This window comes from Melanerpes formicivorus, unplaced genomic scaffold, assembly GCF_026170545.1.
Source record: "Melanerpes formicivorus ecotype bairdi unplaced genomic scaffold, bMelFor1.0.p_v2 SCAF_29, whole genome shotgun sequence".
NCBI lineage: Eukaryota > Metazoa > Chordata > Aves > Piciformes > Picidae > Melanerpes > Melanerpes formicivorus.
This window is the reverse complement of record NW_027142381.1, coordinates 5,217,016-5,239,462: the sequence shown is the minus strand read 5'-3', so window position 1 is coordinate 5,239,462 and position 22,447 is coordinate 5,217,016. Positions and strand designations below refer to the sequence as shown.

The 22,447-nt window shown below is 52.5% G+C and overlaps 1 protein-coding gene across 1 annotated transcript in view; it reads left to right on the top strand.

Annotated features, from left to right (window-relative positions):
* Positions 1-22,447, top strand: part of LRRC75A (leucine rich repeat containing 75A) — an 80,689-nt gene that overhangs the window by 43,470 nt on the left and 14,772 nt on the right. The window contains exon 3 of the mRNA XM_068154643.1: positions 15,485-15,597. Coding sequence (XP_068010744.1) covers positions 15,485-15,597 — 113 coding nt within the window. The remainder of the gene's footprint in view (positions 1-15,484; positions 15,598-22,447) is intronic.

The following is a 22,447-nucleotide window of genomic DNA, read 5'->3' as shown; positions in this document are numbered from 1 at the left end:
CTGCTTCCTGTGGGTTTGGCTGTAGTCACCCTGATTAACTTGGACTCTCTTCTGTGGACCCTTCTGTGAGTCACAGCACAGAAATCACAAAATCCCAGCACGGTAGGGGTAGGAAGGGACCTCTGGAGATCATCTAGGCCAACCCCCTCGCTAACACAGGTTTGCCTAGATCAGGTTGTGCAGAAACGCATCCAGTGGGGTTTAGAATCTCTGCAGGGAAGGAGACTCCACAACCTCTTTGGGCAGCCTGCTCCAGTGCTCTGGCACCCTCAGAAGGGAAGAGCATATTCCTCAACTGCCAGTGCCAAGGCAGGTTCCCACCCTGAGCAGAGCAACTGGGACTGTCTCCACCCTGCCACATGCTTTCTGCAGCCTCTCCACACAACGCCAAGTAAGTGTCCCCAAGGGAAATGAGGGAGGAAGGAACAGGTACTTCATTAACCAGGAACAACATCTTTTATTGATGTTTTCTGGTGGTAATTGACGTTTGAGTTCAGCTCATTTAGCTTTTAATCAGAGCCCAATTTACCCCGAAGGAAGGAAGCACAGGAGGAGCATTGCTTATTCACCTCCAGCACTGGAGTGCTTGGTGGGGACCTCTCCTGCGGTGCAGCTGGAGGGGGGGAGCTGAGTGGCTTGGGCACTTGCATGGTGCTTTAGAATCTTTTAGGTTGGAAAAGATGATTCAGTCCACCCACTAACCCAGCACTGCCAGGTCACCACTAAGCCATATCCCCCAGCACCACATCTACAGGGGTTTTAAATCTCTCCAGGGATGGGAACTCCACCCCTGCCCAAGGCAGCCTGCTCCAGGGCTTAACAACCCTTTAGGGGAAGAAATGTTTCCTAATACCCAACCTAAACTTCTCTTGGCACAATTTGAGGACATCTCCTCTCAACCTATCACTTGTTAGTTGCTCCAAACTGCTCCAAACTCCTTTCAGGTAGTTGCAGAGAGCCAGGTCTCCCCTGAGCCTGCTTTCTCCAGACTGAACAACCTGGTATTTCCAGCCTGGTTCACAGGTGTGCATACTGAGCAAGCAAAAGCTCTGCTGGCAATAGAGATTTGCAGCCCTCAGCACAGTCACCCTGCCAGGGCAGCTCTGCAGCCCCTTGGGGCCTTTGGCTGTGCCAGGGCTTGGAGATGCTTTCACTCAGCCAAACAGAGATGTCTCAGTGAGCAGCACTGCAGATTTGGGATGGGACAGGATCCTGTGGGGTGCTGGTGAGGTGAGAGGAAACAGGAATGGAATGGAATGGAATGGAATGGAATGGAATGGAATGGAATGGAATGGAATGGAATGGAATGGAATTAACCAGGTTGGAAGAGACCGCTGAGATCATCGAGTCCAACCTATCACCCAGCACCATCTAATCAACTAACCCATGGCACCAAGCACCCCATCCAGTCTCTTCCTAAACACCTCCAGTGGGGAGGCACATTCCAATGGCCAATCTCTTTCTATGAAGAACTTCTGCCTAACATCCAGCCTAAACCTCCCCTGGCACAGCTTGAGACTGTGTCCTCTTGTTCTGGTGCTGCTTGCCTGGGAGAAGAGACCAACCCCCACCTGGCTACAACCTCCCTTCAGGTAGGAGTCCCTCTCTCTGTTCACTCCACGTGGAGGATGTGTCCTCCTTCCCCTGGGAATCACCAGGTGATTGCCCCTTCCAGAGGGGGTGGAGCTGCACTGTCTCTGTTAGGCAAAAAGTGATAAAGAACAGCAGAGAGCTGAAGTCCTGCAGCAAGGGAGGTTATCAGCTGGATTTTTCTTCACAGATGGCAGGGACTGTGATTTCTGTCCAAAGCCCAGCAAGTGACTAGCTCCCAGTTTGGGATGTCTGGGGATTTGGGCAAGAGCTTTATCCCACCCTTCCCATCTTCAAAGAGTTTTGCAGTCATTAGGTGATTTGCTAACCCTCCTGACTTTGCTGTCACTTTTGCTTTTCTCCTTTCCCTCCAGCTTTCCAGGAAATCCCCACAGCAGCTCTTGTGTCTGTGGTCACAGTTTGGCATCTGGTTGGAGCCAAAGCTGATGAAGTGACCCCCAGCTCCCTCCAGCCTCGTTGTGTCCCGGAACTGTTGCTGGGAGAGCCTGGCTGGAGCACAGCTGCTGCTCCAGGCTGCTGCTTCCTTACTGGGATCCTACCTTTTGCTTTAGGTTAAAAGAGGGGAAAAAAAGCAAAAGAACCCCCCCAGGTCTCTTGTGTCCATGAGGGCCTCAGAGTGGTTAATGAGCTGGAGGTGGATGTTGCTCTGAGGGTTGCCCTGGGATCCACCTTTCTGTGCCCACTGAGGCTGACTGAAGCGAGGAGGTCACTGCTGCCCCTTCTCAGGCTCTTGTGCATGTCATGAGGCTCCCAGGAGTTGTGGCAAGGGGCTGAGAGCCCCCCTGGAATGACATAAATATTTGCAGTGGTATCCCAGGGACAATCCTGCTCTCCTCCAACGGCAATAAGAGCCTGGGCTGGGGTTTGCTTCCCGTGGGATCCCGTGTGGTGCAGCTGAGGCACAGGCTCTGTAGGAGACTTGCTGGGCTGGGAAAATCTCTGTGTGCTGTCCTACATCTGGGACATAAATAATCAGATTATCTACTTCTGCTTTAACCCTGGGCTGAGGGGGACAAACGACAGCCAGCAGCTCTTGCTCTTTACAACTCCTTGTAGGAGGTTGGAGTGAGGTGAGAGTTGGTCTCTTCTCCCAAGTAATGAGTGGTAGGATAAGAGGAATGGCCTCAAGTTACACCAGGGGGGGTTTAGATTGGATACTAGGAAAAAATTCTTCTCTGTGAGAGTGGTCAGGGATTGGAACAGGCTGCCCAGGGCAGTGGTGGAGTCACCATCCCTGGAGGTGTTCAAAATACTCCTAGACATGGCACTTTGGGACATGGCTTGGGCAAGCAGACCCATGGGGTCTGTAGGGGAGGGCCAGCCCTGCTGCCAAAACCCTGTGGAACTTTGCCTGCAGACTGCCCTTGGGCAATGACAATGAGTGATGTGGAGTGGCTGAACCCCACTGGTGACCTGCTGCCCCGGGGCTCCGTGTGCCTCAGGGCTCTGAAAGCCATCCTTCAATCCTCCCTGTCTGTGTGTGCAGGAGGAAGGGCAGTGCCACCTCCCAGTGACCACACTGACTCCAGCAGACCTCTGAGCCCTCTTGCCCATTTGCAGCCCAGTCAGGGCAGCACCTTGGCTGCCTCTGTGTCTCTGCAGCAGCTGTAATGATTAACTCGCCGGTCGGTTGTTTGCTGAGATGTTTCCAGGGTAATGAATGGCTCTGCTGGGGTGTTTTAGCTGCTTGCTTTGTGTTATTGTAAGTCCCTGTGTCTGTCAGAAGGATACAGATGCATTTGGCATTAAGAGGATGATCCAGCTGACCCTTCCAGGAAGGAACACTGGCATCTAAATGGCCTTCCCATTAGTCACTCCATTTATGACACTGAAATGGGTCCAGTTGCTTTGGCTGAGGCTCTTCCTCTGCATGTCAGGAGCACATGCTGGAGGGGTTGATGCACAAAAGCCTGCTCCACAGTCACAGTTTCGCAGTGCCCATCTCACCTGAGGATGGAGGTGGTGGCATTGGGGCATTGCTGTGTGGGGCAATGCAGCTCAAGGCTGTGATACTGTGATACTATGATACTATGAAAGCAGCCTGCAGGTTCTCTGCCATTCCCTACCTCCTTTTGCCTGCTGCTCCTTTCCCCTCTGCAGGGGAAGCTGAACTGTCTTCCCTCCAGTGGCTCTCACAGAAGATTCTTGTATTCTTTTGTGCAATTTCCCTTTATCTTACCACGTTCCCCTTGGGGCTATCTATCACCTTGGAGTTTATTGCCTTCTTTAATTGCTCCTCTGAAGTCCAAGTGCAATATTACTCCAGGAGCCCTTTGAATGACTTGCTGGGCTGCCATTCATCTCGTCCTTCTGGCTCTCTTGGTAAACCCTGCCTTTCATTTTGGTGTGTCAACACTGAAGCAAGTGCATCTTCCTTTGGCCTTTCAGATGGTGAGCACTGCCTATAGAGGTGTCTGAGCTGCAAACCAATGGCTTACATTCCTTCCCTTTGTTTCTACACATTTCCTCTGTCAGTGCTCTGCTACTGCTGCAGCTTTGCCAGCTCCTCCTTTGTGCTCCTTCACAGCACAGGGTTTGATTGCTGAGGTCCTTGGCACACTGTGATTGTCCTAGGTGACCACTCAGCAGACTGTCCCAGGATGCCTGGAGCATCCTCACGTTGCAGGTGTGCTCAGCCATGGGTTTCCCAGGTTTGGGAGTGGCTTGGTGGTGTGTCAGGCCAGTGGAGAGCTGCACTGCTCTGGCTGGTTTTGGTTAAGGGTTGAACAGGAGCAAATCCCTCTCTGAGAGTAGAAGAATTAACTCTGCTGGTGCCCAGTCCCTTGCTGGTCATCTTAGAGAGGTCAGCATCCCCTCCCACCTCTGAACCAGCATTTGATGGCAAGATCCTGTCCCTTTGTGGTTTGGACTGTCTTGGGGAGAGGGTTTGCACTGTTGATAGGTCTGCCTGGAAGCAGAGGACTTGGGGTATGTTTGAACCATGAATCCAGTGCACATGTCAGACTCAGTGGCTATTTGGTTAATCTGATCTAAGCCACTTGCCCCTTTTGGACCAAGGAGTTAATGAGACCTTCTGGAGAGCAGCTGCAACGAGCATGGCAAGGGGCAGTGAGTCAGGCAGTTACCCTCAGCTAGAGAGCTTGGTTATCCCTGTGGGCACCTCCTGCCCAGAAATCCCCAGATTGAGACCACTTATGGCTTGCACTGGTTGCCAACTTTCTGCCTCATTGAGTTTTATGCCACTGTCAGTGAGAACTCCACAAAATGTTAATCCTGCCATGCTTGCTGCCAGACTTGATGCTGTCTGCCCTGGCATGGAGTACCTGCCATCTGCTAAGGGACACCATCAGCCACTGCTCCTGCCAGTGTCTCAGGCTTCTCCAATAAAGTGATGAAGACCAGAAGTGCTGCTTAGGCTACGTGCTCTGAGGGCAAGGCTTGCAGCTAATCGTGGCCACAAGCCTCATTAAGTCTTATGCAAAAGCCTCTTCAGTCTGGGGGCATGTTGTGGCGTAGCTGGGATTGGCATTCCTGGTTTGCTGCAGGCCTGGGCACGGGGTTTGGAGCTGTGCTGGATGGTTTGGGTTTTGCCAGCTAATGGGATGAGTTTTCTGATCAGGAATGTGGATAAAAAGTGGTTCCTCTTCCCAGTGCTTGCAAGATCTCCAAGATGCTCTTTCCTGTCCCAAGGGTTTGCTGGTGGATGGCAAGTTCTATCTTCTATCAGAGTGCAGGTTATTAATGGATAGAAGAGTGGGCCTTCCCCTCCTCAAAGCAGCAAGAAAAGGCATCTTTATCTTTGCTTCTTTATGATAGAGTGGAGTAGGGTGGAATGCAGTGGAGTGGAATTAACCAGGTTGGAAAAGACCTTTGAGATCATCAAGTCCAACCTCTCACCCAACACCATCTAATCAACTAAACCATGGCACCAAGTGCTTCACCCAGGCTCTTCTTAAACACCTCCAGTGATGGTGACTCCACCACCTCCCTGGGCAGCACATCCCAATGGCCAATCTCTCTTTCTGGGAAGAATTTCTCCCTAACATCCAGCCTAAACCTCCCCTGGTGCAGCTTGAGACTGTGTCCTCTTGTTCTGTTGGTGCCTGCCTGGGAGAAGAGACCAACCCCATCCTGGCTACAACCTCCTTTCAGGTAGTTGTAGAGAGCAAGAAGGTCTCCCCTGAGCCTCCTCTTCTGCAGGCTAAGCAACCCCAGCTCCCTCAGCCTCTCCTCACAGGGCTGTGCTCCAGACCCCTCCCCAGCTGTGTTGCCCTTCTCTGGACACCTTCCTCAGACAGCTGCTTTTGACTCTGCCCTTCTTTAAGAGGCAACTTTTGATGGGAAAGCCTCTACCCTAGCAAACCAGAGGGAAGGGAGCAGGGTTTCCAGTATGGACAACATTCCTTATCCAGAGAGCATCTGGAGCTGTTTGGAGGGCTTGCATTGGGTTTGTGCAGCTTCTGTGCCTCTGCATTTCTATTTCTGTGCATCTTTTAACATCCTCTCAGTAGAATTTCCCACAAACCACTTCCTAATATTTGAGATAGTTTGCTGTGGAAACACCCCTGTGTTAGGAGACTTGAAACAAGACACAGGACCTCATTGGATGCTGGGCTTTGACTGTCCTGGTGAGTTCCCCTGGACCCACAGTGGTCATTGTAAAAACAGAAGCTTGCAGATCAGAAGTGAGAGATTTGTCCAAGGTGGAGATGTTCCTCTCCCAGCAGAGAGCCTCCAAGGAAAGGAGTTGGCCACACATAGTGATTTGACAGCTCTGCAAGGGTCTCACTGGCTGTTCCCAGGTCCATGACCCAAATCCTGCACCCCACAGACCAAGCCTCACCACTATGGGCCCTTCCCACAGTGAGAATTCAGGAGCTGGTTTGGTTTTGTTGTCTTTTCAAACCCCCCCCTGCTGCTACATGGATAGCTGGACGTAAGCAGAGCTTGGGAAGGACTCACTGCTGGAGCTGTGCTGACAGAGGGGTCACCAACCCCAAATCTGAATTTCCCATGGCAAAAAAAAAAAGAGGCATTTTTCCTGCAAGGAACCAAATTCCTCTTCTCATGTAAGAGACCTTCCAGGACCAGCTGGTCTTGTCTTGGCTGGTTTGTGATGTGAATTAGTTCTTGGGCATGTCCTTCCCTTACCCAAAGCCATCAGAGTGTCTCTGCTCAGCCCTTGACCTTGAGCAGGGGGAGGCTTGGGTGGTGTCTGACCCCATGGCTGCATACCTGGGGAACTCAGGAATGATCAAGTGGATTAGCTCAGTTGCAGTGAGCCCTGCAGGAGCAACCCTGAAGCTAAGAGCAACTACCAGGCCTCCTGTGATGGAATCATCTCGCAGCACCCTGACCGCTCGCTGCCAGCTGGGTGTGGGATTGCTTTGGCCTTGGGTGAGAGGGCAATGGTGGATTAAAAACCTTTCCTACCTCCTCAGCTCCTGCTCTCACAGAGGGAGGACAAATGGCTGGAGAAAACTCCATTAGGGCTTCAAAAGAGAAAGTCTGGCAGGGGCTTGCTGGGGCTGGCTGCAGCGCAGATGTCAGCATGCAACAATAGGCTGCAATTTAGCCCCATGCTTTGAAAGCAAGGGGGGATGGAGGGAAAAAAGGAGAAGAAAGAAAGGGGGGGAGGGGGGGGAAGAAAAGCAGAAAGCCATTAGATGACTTCAGCTCCTCGTGACTACATCAAAAGGGAAGGAATCGTAAATTCGGTTCCTATTAAACCCCAGGGCCCTGGCGCCAGGGAGCAGGATGCCAGCGGCTGGGGAAAGCCCTTCTGGGGCCTCTGCTGTGGCTGGGTGTGGGGTTTGGGGCAGGCAGAGCTTTCTCCTGGCTGCTGCATTGACTGGGGTTGGGGGTGGCTCACGGCTGGTGAGTGGTGGACGTGGCTTTCACTGGCTAACTGCCTGAGGTGTGTCCCTCTGCCTCCCGGTGCTGCCTTCCTACTAGGGATTTGGAGGCCATGGAGTTGGTTTAGTTGGAAAAGAGCTTCAAGACTGTCAAGTGCAACCATCCACCTAACACCCCCCTGGCCATTAAACCATGTCCCAGAGTGCCATGTCTACATGTTTTGGGACACCTCCAGGGATGGTGACTCCACCACCTCCCTGGGCAGCCTGTTCCAATGCCTGGCCACCCTTTCAGGAAAGAAACTTCTCCTACTATCCAACCTAAAGCTCCCCTGGTCCAACTTGAGGCCATTTCCTCTTGGTCTGTCACTTGATACTATGGAGAAGAAACCAATGCTCACTTCACTGCAGCCTCCTTTCAGGGAATTGTAGGGAGTGAGAAGGTCTCTCCTCATCCTCCTCTCCTCCAAACTAAACATAGAATCATAGAATCAATTAGGTTGGAAGAAACCTCAAAGATCATCAAGTCCAACCTGTCACCCAACACCTCATGACTACTAGACCATGGCACCAAGTGCCACATCCAGTCCCCTCTTGAATACCTCCAGGGATGGTGACTCCACCACCTCCCTGGGCAGCACATTCCAATGGCTAACAACTTTCTCTGTGAGGAACTTTCTCCTCACCTCCAGCCTAAACCTCCCCTGGTGCAGCTTGAGACTGTGTCCTCTTGTTCTGTTGGTGGTTGCCTGGGAGAAGAGACCAACCCCCTCCTGGCTACAACCTCCCTTCAGGTAGCTGTAGACAGCAATGAGGTCTCCCCTGAGCCTCCTCTTCTCCAGGCTAAACAATCTCCTCCTGTGGCTTGCTCTCCTGTGGCCCAGCAGCTTTGGCCCATGTTAGGGATGTCCTGGCATGTGACAGCTCTGCACATGAGGCCATTTCATGGTGCTGACATAACATTTCCTCTTCATTCTGTTGTCATCCTTTCCAACCCCCAAAGCCCATCCCTACCTCACCATGGGCTGCTGGGGATTTGCTCTCCCTTGCTTGCTGCTGATTTGTAATAACTGATCTGACACATCATAGCCATTGAGGATGACCTTTCCTAGGGCTTCCTGCAACCTCTCCCACTATTTTGTCTTGCAGTGGGTACTGACTGTTTACCCTTGTGAACACAGGCTTCTTTCTCTCAACTTGTTTTTCTTCCTTAATATTCCTGACTGTCATCCCATGCTCCTAGCTAATCACTCATGACAAGTCAAGGAGGAGGCTTTGGAAGGGACTCAACCATTCTCTGTATTTTCTGGGTGTGAAACAGGTCATGTTTTTTAAGGGTCACCATTCATTGGACTGCATGGGAAGCGAGCATCTTGGCTGAGGGCTCTCCACACCACCCACTGCACAGGCCCCAGGGGGAGCACAGCTCCCCTGCCCCAGTTTGTGCACGGGCAGAGCCTTTTGTGCCTTAGAGCAGCAGCTGCAAATCCTGCAGCAGCTGGAAAGGGGGGCTGCAAGGCTGGGAAGTTGTTTAAAAGGAGCAGAAAAGGGGGTGGGGAGGGGCAATATTGATTTTAAATGAAGTAAAAACCCCCAATCAGGACAGCCAGTGTGGGACTCCGTGCACGGTGAGCTTGCAGGGCAGCACCTTTGGGTTTGGGTTTGGTTTGCTCAGAGCTTGATTGCAAGTGACAGAATGTGGGGCTGTGTAATAGCAGGAGACAAAACCTGTTGCTTCCTCTGCCGGGGGACAATGGCTAATTGTTCTAATTTGGGTCAATTCCCCGCTGTGCTGCGGCAGGAAATTCTCTCCCCGGGCTCTTTAATCATCTCCGTTGGCCTATTTTACTCGGTGCTTGGCCCCGGTGCAAGCCCCCGGGGCTCTGCACACCCCCGGGGCTGCTGCGGGAGGAGGAGTGGGTGATTCATTTCTTAATGAAAACAAATTAATTTGCAACAAGGTCTTTATCACCAAGGCTTTCAGCTGCCTGCGTCCTCCTCCGAGCTCTCTGGCTGCTGCTTCTGGAGCAGCCCTGAAACGGCCTTTGTGAGCACAAATCCGCACGGCCCGGGGAGTTGTTGCCACAGGGGTGATGCAGGGAGGGCAGGCGGTGATGCTGTGGTTATTTATCCCCCAGAGGAAAACAAAACCCAACCCATGGTCCTGCTCATCCCACGTTTGCTTTCCCATGGTGTCACCTCCCTGCTTCCAATTACCCCCAGGAACCTGTCCAAGGATTGCTCAGCTGTGGTTAGAGGTGGTGCTCAGATGCTGGGTGATAACAACTGGGGCTGACAGAGGCTGAGTGGTTTCTCTCCTAAGCTGCAGGTGAGACCTTCTGGAAGTTCCCCTGCAGAAACCAGGGTGGGTTTAGCAGGACACAGAGGGGGTGAGCCTGGCTTCTGGCCTTTGACAGCTCCCTTTTATGCCTGGAGTTTAACTGATTTGTGTTTCAAGTGCTATTGCTCCATCCCTTCATCCAGAGCTCTGCTTTGGGGGCTGGAGCCAGGGTCAGGAGCCTGGTGGTCTCCAGCATGTGCCATGGGGACAGAGAGGGCTTGGCTCGTGCCGTTCCCTCTTGTGTTGCAGTTGAACAAGAGCCTGCTGGCGAGGGGCTGGCTGTGGATTGCAGCTGGGGCATGTGCCACGAATCCCTCTTCCAGCTGAAATCTGTTAAGGGATTAAAATCTCATCCATCTCCAGGCTCCTCCCAGCAGCGAGCAGCCCTGTCCTTCTCCTGAGGCTGGAGGCAGGCACAGCCGGAGGAGGAACAGCAGGGGAAGGGGCCCTTTGCAGGGAAGAATCTCGACTCTCAACTTTCCCCTCATCCCCCCCTCCATCCTGTGCTCAGCATCATGTCTGATGGCCAGGAACTCTGCTGGGTCTCTGCCAGGTTCAAGAGGACACAGTCAAGTGGAAGGCAAGATATTGGCCCAAACACTGCTCCTCTGAGCTCATGCTTGCTCCACCTGGGCTTGCTCTTTGTGAGCTCTGTCAGCCTTGCTGACCTTTGTGCTTCTCCTCACAGCTTTCCAGCTGATCAACCAAGGAGGAGGAGAAGAGGGGAGTGTGCTGTGCAGCTTTCCCTCTCCTTGCAGAGTGCCTTTGCTTTGAGCAGTACCCAAGTGGGGCAGTTTTGCAGCATGCTTTGCCCAGGTTTCTCCCCCTGTTTGCTGTAGGATCTGTACAGGTTTGTTCAAAACCATGACACCAAGAGCTTTAACAGACTCTCAGATGTTTCCAGATGTGCAGCTGATGGATGTGTAGGGAGCTCAGCTGTGGGCTCATCACCATCATCTTCCCAACGTTTATCAGCTGGCCTCTGAGTGTAGTGCTAAGGGAAAGGGCACAGCCCAGCTCTACAGCACAGGCTGTTTCCTGGCAGCATCCTGAACTCCCTGTGTGGCCTGTCTCATCTTCCCAACCCTGAGATGCTCTTCAGTTCTCCTCCCAGAGCTTGGAAACCAGAGTAACAGATGCACTTCTCCATGCATGTGCACCATGACTGATGCTGGAAGGGACCAGATCTTCCACGCTGTCGCTGGTGATGCCTTTGCTAGAGCCTCACCCCTGTGAGATGCTTCAGGAATGATTGCTGCTGTGGTTTGGTGCTGGTGGTAAGACTGAGCTGAATGAAAATGTCAGCTCTCCTTGCCCTGCTCTTGATTATTGGCCCTTCTGTGGAAAGGGCACATTGTGTTTGCCAAAACCCAGTGCTGTGGGTTTCAGTCTCTGGGCGTTGAGGTGAGCCTGCTGTGCCACTCGTGTGCCCTCTGACCACAGTAAAACCCCAGCCTTGCATTGGCCATCCATAACTGATGTGATAGAGACTGATGTAGGTGGGGCACAAAGACCTTTGCTTTTGATGAATGTCTGGAAGCAGCAAGGGAGGACAGCAGCAGCATCTGCCTGTGCCAGGGGATTTGTGTCTGCTCTTACATCATGCCCATGGATGCTGATGGTACAGAGCAGAGAGGAATGTGGAGATGACAACAGATTGGGTGGGAGTGTTGATTTGCTCAAAGGTAGGAAGGCTCTGCAGAGAGGTCTGGTCAGGCTGGATCAATGGGCTAAGGTCAATTGTATGAGGCTTTACAAAGCCAAATGCCAGGTCCTGCACTTGGGTCACACTGACCCCACAGGCTTGGGGCAGAGTGGCTGGAAGCTGCCCAGCAGAAAAAGACCTGCAGGTGCTGGTTGACAGCTGGCTGAATGTGAGCCAGCAGTGTGCCCAGGTGGCCAAGAAGGCCAATGGCATCCTGGCCTGTATCAGGAATCAGGGAAGTATTTGTGCCCCTGTGCTCAGCACTGGTGAGGTCACACCTCAAATACTGGGTTCAGTTTTGGGGCCTCACTGGTAAGAAGGACATTGAGGTGCTGGAGCACATCCAGAGAAGGACAACAAAGCTACTGAAGGGTCTAGAGTGCAGGTCTTATGAGGAGTGGCTAAAGGAAGTGGGATTGTTTAATCTGGAGAACAGAAGGCTGAGGAGAGACCTTGTCTCTCTACAACTCCCTGAAAGGAGGTTGGAGTGAAGTGGGGGTTGGTCTCTTCTCCTTAATATCAGGTGACAGAACAAGAGGAAGTGGCCCCAGGTTGTACCAGGGGAGGCTTAGGTTGGATATTAGGAAACTTGTGCTTCCTTAAAGAGTGGTCAGGCACAGGCTGCCCAGGGAGGTGGGGGAGTCACCATCCCTGGAGGTGTTCATGTGGTTCAGTGGCCATGGTGGTGTTAGGCTGAGGGTTGGACTTGATGATCTTAAAGGTCTTTTCCAACCTAAATGATTCTATGCTAGATGGAGAGCAGGAGTGCTACCCTGCATCAGAGAGAGGGTTGGCACCAGGGTGTGATGCTGGCAGGGCATTGGGGAGCCCATGGGAATAGTGCTTGGCATCCTGCCAGGGTAACACACTGACCCCAGCACTCCTGGCTGCCCTGCAGGCACTGCTCTGGCCTTTCCCTGGGCAGTGAGGTTAGAGCCTGGGGAAGATGAGTGAGCTGGGCTGAGTTTTAAGCTGACTCAGTTTGCAAACAAGCTCTTGGGCTCGGTCCCACCAGGGTGTGTGTCAGCCTCAATTACTTCCTGATAGACTTGGATCATAAACAGTGACAAAGCCTTTGTTTAGCTCCTAGGATGAAGTCTGCCTTTGGCACCACATCAGCTAAATCCCTTCTCATCACACATGTCCTGTGCAACCCAGGGCAGCTCTTCTACTCTGAGGCTCAAGCCTGGGGCTCCTCTGGAGCCTCCTGCAAGGCTCTCAGGAGGAATTACAGAGGTTTAAGGAGGGACCTAAAACCAGGGGGGTCTTGAAGCAGGGACCACCCATGGGCTGGTGAAGCATAGTGATGGGAATGCAGTGTGCAGGAGCAAGGAGCCCAAACCAGAGTCTTATGAAGGCTCTGACATGGATTGGGTATTAGAAGAAACTTCTTCACTGAAAGGTTCCTCAAACCCTGGAAGAGGCTCTGCAGGGAGGTGGTGGAGTCAGCCTCCTTGGGGGTGTTAAAAGAGACCCATGGAGACATGGCAGCTCAGGGCATGGTTTAGTGAGCATGGTGGTGGTGCATTGACAGTGGTGCTTGATGACCTCAGAGGTCTTTTCCAACCTTAGTGATTCTGCTCTATGAATTCTGCTCCTGCCACCTGCAAGAAAATGCCCTTTCTGTCCTGGGGTTGTGGCTTTGTGTTTTGTTTCCACCCTGGGAAAACATGCTGTAATCATTTCCCTGCACACCCAGAGGTGATTTGTCAACATCCCTTCTGCTCCTTGGTGAAATCAATATTTATAACATCTTTATAAGGCCAGTCCTGCTCTGCTGCCTCGGAGTTGAGGTGGGAGAATGCATTGCATAAATTAGGCTGCGCAGAACACAGCTCACAGCTCTGCCAGGGCACGAGGGGAGGAGGTGAAGGCAGCAGTAATTGGGTGTCCAGGCAGAGAAGGTGCAGCGTCCTCCTCAGGTCATTGCCCAGCTCATCCCAGCACACAGCCAAACCCTGAGCAATCAGCCTGAGTGAAGGGCAGTGGAGAGCTGAGCCCAGGCTGATTGCCTCTTCTGGGGCTTCTTTGGTTTCTGTGTCCTCTCTGGGATGTGTCATGATGCAGCAGTTTCATAAAGCCAGGCCCCACACTGCCACATCCTGATTTGTTTTATTGATTGTTTTTAATCAGTATCATTCTTCAGCTCAGGTTGGTCTCTGCTTGTGACCCCTCAGAGAGCAAGCCAGGCAGGGCACATGTCTGCATGCCTTAGTCTCTTGAATTCAGGGAACTTCACTTTGCTTCTGAAGTGTTATCCAAACAGAGAGGATGGGGCCAGACTTGCTGACCCCTTGAGCTGCACACAGCTCTGCTGCCTCCCCCCCAACTGCCCTACCTCACTCCCAGGTTGGTGGAGCTCCATCACCTCCCCAAGGCACAGGATGAATCATGCAACAGGAGTTTGTTTGATGTTCTACCAGCAATAAGTCCACCCTGCTGCCACACACATGAGAAGGGTCCAGGAGGGGAGGGTCTCAATGGGTAGGGTGCATGAATACATTGCAAAGCACATGAATTTAGCTCTGGGATGGGTTTGCTTTGGTTTGTTCCCAGAAATGGTGAGTAATGAAGTCTGACACAGGGCTTGGCTGGGCAGCTTGTTTTAGGGTCCTGGATAGAGCAACCCTTGCTCTAATAGCAATGCCAGGTAGGCAGAAAACAAGGGACCAGAGAGTGGGTGGGGAAATGTTCAATGGAAATCACAGAACCATGGAGTTGTTTTGGTGGAAAAGACTTCCAAGACCATCCATGGAGTCCAAGCATCAACCCAAGCCCACCATGGCCACTAAACCCCAGCCACTGATATTTCTGTGGTGGTTTTTAGGAAGCAAAAAGCTCTACAATCAAATCCTTGCAACCTTTCAGAGCTGAAGTTTCCCCAAGCCCCTTTTTCTTTTGGGTGGAAATTTTCATCAGAGCTGAGCAGGCTCCACCAAACTCCTTCTTTGTCTTGGAAGTGGATTTGGGTTTCCCCCTCCCCTCCCCAGCAATAATAGTTTTTTGGAGAGTTTGTGATGAGAGCTGGTCCCAAGATCTCCATCAGCTCACAGAGCCTCTGAGTGTGTTTGCTCTTCTGTAAAGCAGTTCTGATGGTCACAGATGGGCAGTTTGGTTTCTTTAATCAACTTCAGTGCTGAGAGCTGCTGTCTGGAGTCAAGTGGGCACGGTGCTGCTGCCTGAATTGCAAAGAGATGGCCCTGCCACGTGTGTCCCCTGAACCCCAGCACAGCAGCCAAGAGGGGACCTCATCATCCTTATCCAGGCAGGACTTGTGCACCACCCCTGCCTTCATGCTCCAGCAGCAATGTCCATGGGTGTGCAGCACAGGGTGGCCTTTGGTGAAATGCTCCATCCTGGAAGCATCTTGGCCATTGGTGGAGTTTCTTTGTCCTCCTTCCCACACAACTTTAGCATGGTGCCTTATGACTTGCCAAGCAGGGAGCTGCTCTGTGGTCTGAGCACCCTGTGGGTCTGATGGCAATCATAGACTCACTAAGGTTGGAAAAGACCTCAAAGATCATCAAGTCCAACCTGTCACCACAGACCTCATGACTACTAAACCATGGCACCAAGTGCCACATCCAGTCCCCTCTTGAACACCTGCAGGGATGGGGACTCCACCACCTCCCTGGGCAGCACATCCCAATGGCTAACAACTCTCTCTGGGAAGAACTTTCTCCTCACCTCCAGCCTGAACTTCCCCTGGCACAGCTTGAGACTGTGTCCTCTTGTTCTGGTGCTGGTTGCCTGGGAGAAGAGACCAACCCCCTCCTGGCTACAATCTCCCTTCAGGTAGTTGTAGAGAGCAAGAAGGTCTCCCCTGAGCCTCCTCTTCTCCAGGCTAAACAACCCCAGCTCCCTCAGCCTCTCCTCACAGGGCTGTGCTCGAGACCTCTCCCCAGCCTTGTTGCCCTTCTCTGGATACGTTCAAGTGTCTCAATGTCCTTCTTAAATTGAGGGGCCCAGAACTGGGCACACCTGACCTGGTGTCCCTCTTTGTCTTTGCAGGAAGGAGACTCCCTCGGGGCCATGGAGAAGCTCTGCCGGCAGCTCACCTACCACCTCAGCCCACACTCGCAGTGGAGACGCCAGGGCATCATGAAGAGGAAGCCTCAGTCCTGGTGAGTCCTGGTCGCTTCTCCCAGGCAACCTGTGGTGGAAGAAGAGGACACAGGCTGCTCCAGGGGAGGTTTGGGCTGGGTGTTAGGAGGAAATTCTTCACAGGAAGAGAGATTGGCCATTGGAATGTGCTGCCCAGGGCAGTGGTGGAGTCACCAACATTGGGGTGTTTACAAAGAGCCTGGATGAGGTACTCAGTGCCATGGTTGAGTTGATTAGGTGGTGTTGGGTGATAGGTTGGACTTGATGATCTCAAAGGGCTTTTCCAACCTGGCTAATTCTGTATTGAGTCAGCTTTCAGAAGCCACTGTCACCCTGCTGGGTCACTCTCCCCTCCCTGCTCCATGCATCCTTGGTGCCAGCCACAGGCTCAGGGGAGCAAGAAGGGCCTTTCTCCATGCTGCTTTTGGCCATGCTGTGCAAATGTGGGTGCTGGTGGGAGCTGCCTCTTGCCCATCTGCAGCAACCACCACGAAGGAAAGTGCTTAAAACCATTAGCCAGGGCTGCAGGGGAGCTGGGAGGACAAGACCTTCTCCAACCTCCAGAATCCCCAGCTGTCTCCTCTCTCACCAGTGTTTCCCCCACGTGTGGCTGTGTTCCCAGCTTGCTCCTTGCTCACCCAGAGGTGTTTTCATCCTTTCCCATTTTCCTTTCCCCATTGTGTATCCCAGGTGCAGAGCAGCACAGTAGTGCCCAGGCAGGGGGAGCAGGCTGGAAAACCTGAACTATCCATCCTCCATTGGAGGCCAGGAGACAAACTGCTCTGAGGCATCCTAATGAGCTGGCAATTAACGTGCAGGCACCATGCACGCCATGGCTGGCAGCACATTTGCATGAAGGGAACTGTTTGGATAAAGATCTGGAGTAAACAGTAAATTTGGAGTAGAAATATGGGAGTGAATGGCTGAAAAATATGGGAGGGACTGACCCTGGTCCCCTCTTTGCCTGGGTCCTCAGCAAAGCATCCTGGCTGCCAACACCTTGGATCCGTGGAGCCGAGGAACCCACAGGTGAGGTTGGTGGGGATGAAAAGGAGCCCTTGGTGTCCATGGTGTTGTGCTTTGTTATTTATTTGTGCTATATTTTAATCATTGTGTTTATGGAAGTGAGAAATACAAAAGAAGCTGCCATCTGGCAGAGTCAGGATCAGGATCCAAGTGCTGGCTCGTGGTCCCAAGAGAGTTTTGGTTGATGTTGTAGTAGATGTTGTTTGTAGACATAGGGGAGATTAATCTAGTGAGAAAACCCAAAACCTTTAGCAGAAAAGAGAGGAAGAGGGAAGTAAAATACACCCAGGAGGAGAATAGACACAATCATAGGATGGTCTGAGTTGGAAGGGACCTCCAAAGGTCACCCAGTCCAACCCCCTCTGCAGTCAGCAGGGGCATCCTCAACTAGATCAGTCTGCCCAGAGCATTGTTGAGCCTCACCTTGGACCTCTCCAGGGGTGGGGTCTCAACTACCTCCTCTGGCAACCTGTTCCAGTGTTCCACCACCCTCATGGTAAAGAACTTGTTCCTAGCAGCCAGTCTAAATCTACTCTTCTCTAGCTTGAAAGACACAAGGGAGTAAAGGACAGCATGGGCCAACAGGATTAGGACCACGTCTCTCGGAGATCTGGCTCAGTATCCTTGCACCATCTGGTCCACAGACACCCAAAAGTGGAGGAGCACCTCCGTGCCAGGGCAGTGGTAACTCCACTTCTGTGTGTGGAGGGTTTTTAAGGAGCATTGAGCTCAAATACCCTCGGGGGTGTTTCTTAATTAGAGTAGGAAACGCACACCCCTTGCCAGCCCATCAGGGCATTATTAAAGCTACTCCGATGTTGCAGTGGGGAGCTCTTTGCAGCCCCCAAAGACAAGAAGTTCTTGAAAGCGAACAAAACAGCAGCAAAAAAAGAAAATCCAAGCAGCTCTTTGTGCCGTTCTGCCTTTAATTACCACCCCCTGTCCTTAATTATCCGCTGGGAGTGGCTGTGCAAGCACCTCCATGTGCCAGCGATCTGCAAGGCTCCATCCCACAGCCTGCTGCAGCGTTGGCCTTTCCTTGGGAGAGCCTGGGACATAGCTGAGGTTTTCCACAGTGTGAGTAGCAGGGGTGAGGGTTTGGCCACAAACGAGCCCTGACCACACAGCAGCGACCCCGGGGGCTGGGAACAGGCAGGCTGCTGGGCCTGCCCCATCAAGGGATTGTAGGATGGGATTTGCCAGGGCTGCTGCAGAGGCAGGTGATGGATGTCCCTTTCCCTCATCTCCTTCTCCCTGCAGGGCCAACCTGGTAATGTCCACCAGGCAAATAATGCTTCCTTAAGCCGTTTCATCCTCTTTGAGCTCTTTGTTTGTTTTCATTTGGTTTCTTTCCTGTTGGAGAAGAAGTCTTCTGACTTTCCTCCAAGGCAACTTTGGGGTTAGAAAAGGACAGTTTGGAGTCAGCCCCTAGATTAACTCCAGGGAGACCTAATAGTGGCCTTCCAGTACCTGAAAGGAAAGGAAAGGACCTCCAGGAAAGCTGGGGAGGGAATTTTTACAGGGTTTGTAGTGATAAGATGAGGGGCAGTGGCCTTGAGCTGGAAGAAGGGAGATTCAGACTGGAAATTAGGGGGAAAAAAATTACAGTGAGGGTGGTGAGACAGTGGAACAGGTTGCCCAGGGAGGCTGTGGGTGCCCCCTCCCTGGAAGAGTTCATGACCAGGTTGGATGGGGCCTTGAGGAACCTGATCCAGTGGAAGGTGTCCCTCCATAGGCAGGGGGATTGGGACTAGGTGATCTTTAAGCTCCCTTCCAGCCCAGTCCATTCTATGATTGTGTTGCAAGCTGCCTGGAGGATCCTGCCCTGGGAAGCATGTGATCCTATGTTTTGGATGTGCAAACCTGCTCTCTTCTCTCCTGCATGGTGATTCTAGACCTTGCAGTGGATATTTCAGCTTTGTCCCTGGTTCCCTATTGATAATTAGGGGTTACAGCACAAGGCAGGGCTGGTGGAGGCCATCATGAGGAGCTCCCAGTCCAGAGATGCAGAATTACTCAAAAATACTTTGCTAATTAGAACTCTGTGTCTTTGGGATGCTTTGTGCTCCTGGGTCCTGTTTGCCAGGGACATGCTCGTTAGCACACTGACTCCTAATGAGCAGATACACACACATTGCCCTCCCTGCCAGGGCTTTGTGAGGAGGCATCATTTCTCCAGGCTCACGCTTGCTACCGTCTCCCAGTGCTCCTGGTGCAGTCCCCTGGCCCCTGCAGCTGGGTTAGACATGCTGGAAGGGTTTGGGAAGGACCTGGAGTTCAGGTAGCCCTGCAGTCAGGAGTGGTGGGAGTGCTCTTGCAGGAGGTGGATGTGGCAGTGCAGTGCTGATGCCTCTCTCTGATGAAAACGTTTCCAGAGTTGTGGGATCAAGTGGGTCTCAGACTAGTGGGATGCTCTTCTCTTCTTGCTCAGGGGTGGTGGCCCCTGGATGTCACTGCATTGCCTCCTCAGATGGCCACAGTCCCATTTTTAGTGAGATAGCTTCCCCCCCTTCTCTAAATGCCTGTTGGCATTTCCACTGGGCAGTGGGGGCAGCCACAAGCAGTGGGGTGCATCAGTTCCTCCTGCACCAGCCCGTCCTGGCCCACTTGGTACCTCTGCTGAGCTCTCACTGGCATGAGGAGCAAGGCCTCACAGATGGATACAGCTTGACCAAGTACTGGGCAAAGCCAATCAGCCTCACCAGCACTGTGGCAAAGTAGCTGCAAGGGGAAATGGCTTTTCTTCATTCCACAAGTGCTGTGCTCGCTCCAGGTGATGGTCAGAAGCAGAGCAGCCAGAGCAGGAGGATGGGGACAGGTGCCTGGCAGAGCTGGAAGGGATTTTTCCCAGTTGGTTGTGCTTCAGCCAGGCAACCTGCAGGCAACCTGCTGTGTAGGCAGAGGGGGAGGCTGGGAGCTTTCTGTTTCCATCTCACCCCAGGCATCACAGTCAGAGTGTGCCTGGAAAGAGCCAAATCAGCCAAATCGAGGGAGAAACTCTCAGCGTTGGCTGTGCCCTGCTGCCTGGCACTGGAGCACCCAAACCTCTGCCAAGTGACCTCAGGAATTTTAAATTATTTATTTACTTTTTTTGCATAGTGGAAATCTGTCTGTCTCTCACTTGCTCTCTCCCTCTCTGTGCCTCCCTCTGAATCCCATACAGCTATATTAAACTTCCAGGATAAAGCCCAATGTTTTGCCTGGAAGGGTAGCCAATAGCAGGAGGGTGAAACCAGCCTGCTAAAGTAATTTGCAGGTCTCTGGCTCTGCCTAGGGACACGATTGCAGTCCAGTGTTTAGCTAGCAAGTGTTGACTTAGATCCTGGAATCTCCCTGCTCCTCCTGCTGCCAAGCGCTGGCCTTCAGCATCACGAAAGCAGAACAGGCACTCAGAGCTCCCCACATCCAGAACTGCTTTGGAGCATGGGCTTGTGCACTCTGTGGGGAGGGAGGAGGTGGGTTTGCAGGGTCTGTGCCGTCCCTGAAGAGTCAGGGCCAGGACATTGCCTTTGTTTGCTGCCTGTGCTGCTGCTGTGCCCAGGAGCGCTAGTGAAGAGTCAGGGATGCAGCAGGGAGGGGATGGAGAGGTGGTGCCTGGCCCACACTGGGCTGAGCAGTGGGCAGTGTCTGAAGGAACATCGATTACTCCTGTTGTAACTCCACATTTTCCATCAGGTAAAACCTCTTTTTCAGATAGGGGAAGTTTGGCAGACTTGCCCAAGACAGCAAAGGGCAATGAAGGGTCTGGAGAAGAAGTCTTATGAGGAGTGGCCAAGGGAACTGAAGTTGTGTACCCTGGAAAAGAAGATGCTGAGGGGAAAACTTCTCCCTCTCTACATCAGGTTGTAGTGAGGTGAGGGTCAGTCTCTTCTCCCAGTGAACAAGCAATAGGACAAGAGGAAATGACCTGAATTTGTGCCAGGAAGGTTTGGATTGGACATTAGGGGAAATGTCTTTCCTGCAGGAGTGCTCAGGCATTGGAAGGGGCTGCCCAGGGAGGTGCTGGAGTCACCATGTTTGTAAAAGCATCGAATTGCTTTGGTTGGAAAAGACCTCTAAGGTCCAACCATCGACCCCACATGACCATGCTCACCAAGCCATGTCCCCAAGTGCCCCATCTACAGGATTTTTGAACACAGTGACTCCACCACTTCCCTGGGCAGCCAGTTCCAGCACTTGACCAACGCCTAGCTGCAGGTTGGATGTGCTCTGTCACACTTGGCAGCCAGGTACAGAGACCTGTTAAAACAGAAGGGTGTTTGGATTTAGTGATGAGGTTAAGCAGCCTTATTTTGCTGGCAGGAATGATCTTTTCACATCCCACTGCTCGTTTCATCAGGAGCACAAAACATTTCTGTCCTGGAGGAATGCTGAGTTTTTGCCTACTTGCTTGCAGTGCCTGCTTGCATTTCTTTACAGAGCCCTTGTAAAGCAAAAACAAAACCCAACAAATAAACCCCAAAACCCCAGGGTAGGGGGAAGCCCAGTGCATGAGTAATGTGCCCTTCCTTTTGACAACAGAGAGAGAATGAATGTGGATGAAAATCCTCCTCTGCCGCCGACAGCTTGTGGGCGAGCAGCAGGAGAAGTCGTAGCTCCTGCAACAAACAATCCCTTCAGAGCATCCAACACAAATCTGCTGGTGGTGGGAGGAGGCTGGAGCAAGAATTCTGCAGGCCCTTCACTGGAATCTCATCTGTGTGCATGTGTGTGTGCACAGCAGGCATGCTGGCAGCTGGAGAGGAGCAGACAATTTGTGAGCTGGAGCCCTGTGGGATCCACGAGTGGGTGAGCTCCTCTGCGTCAATGAGCCTTTATTCTGCCCTGTGTTAGGTGGCTGTCCACGAGCAGCAAAGTGCTTTCCAGCACAGGGAGCAAAACCCAGCCTGAGGTGCTGCCTGGTGCTGTGATTTTGGGGGGATGTTGCAAACCCCTTCATCTGTGCAGTGGGAGCAGGTGGTTTCCAAACCTCTCTGCACGGCTCTCGTTTTGCTGTTGGGAGAGGTTATCCCTCACAGCTACGGCATCGAGGCCGGGCTGTGGCTCCTTCCTGTGTGCCAGCAGAGCTGCTGGGCCAGCCCTGCCACACCTTGCTGGCTCAGGGGGAGCTGGTGTTAGCAAGGACCTACTTTTGAAGCTGTTTGAGCTAAACTGTGAATAATGCATGGCCAGTGAAACGGCAGCCGGGTGCGTGTCACGGGGCAAGCTGTCACCTTGGAAGGGGCCTAAGCTTTTCCATTGACTCACTCTGTAAAGTGAGCTCTCAACCTGCTTGTTGCCCTCTGCAAGCTGTCTGGGTTGCTTAAAACAATTAACCCAAACGAGGGAGTACCACTGCTTCCCCCCACTGATGAATCTTGACCCTGGCAAAGGCTTGAATTGCCTTTGCTGCCTCCTCATTGAGCAAACGAACTGACAGCCAGAAGCAGCAGAAAACATCCTGCAGCAGATCAACACAGCCCAAGGCTGGGATGAGGTGACAGCAGCAGCAGCAAGCAGCCCTTCCTGTGGCCTGGCTTTTCTGAGCCTGCTCACACCCTTCAAGCTGTGCCACGGGTTTGAAAGCTTCAGGTAGTCAAAGGCACTACCTGGGATTGAAACCCTCCGTTTCCAGCCACTCTCCACCTTCCTCCTTCCCTCCCTTCCTGCAACTGCTTTCAGGAATAATCCAGTGGTTTTCCTCCCCATGGAGGTGTGGTGGGTTGAGGTTCTCTTCCCCCCTCCCCCAGCATTAACTTTGCCAGCCCAACTCAGTTAGAAGCAAATGAAGCTGTGCATCCATCCTGCCTCTTTGATTTTTAGGTGCTTGTAGTCCCCTGAATGTGTTTTGTAGTCCCCTGAATG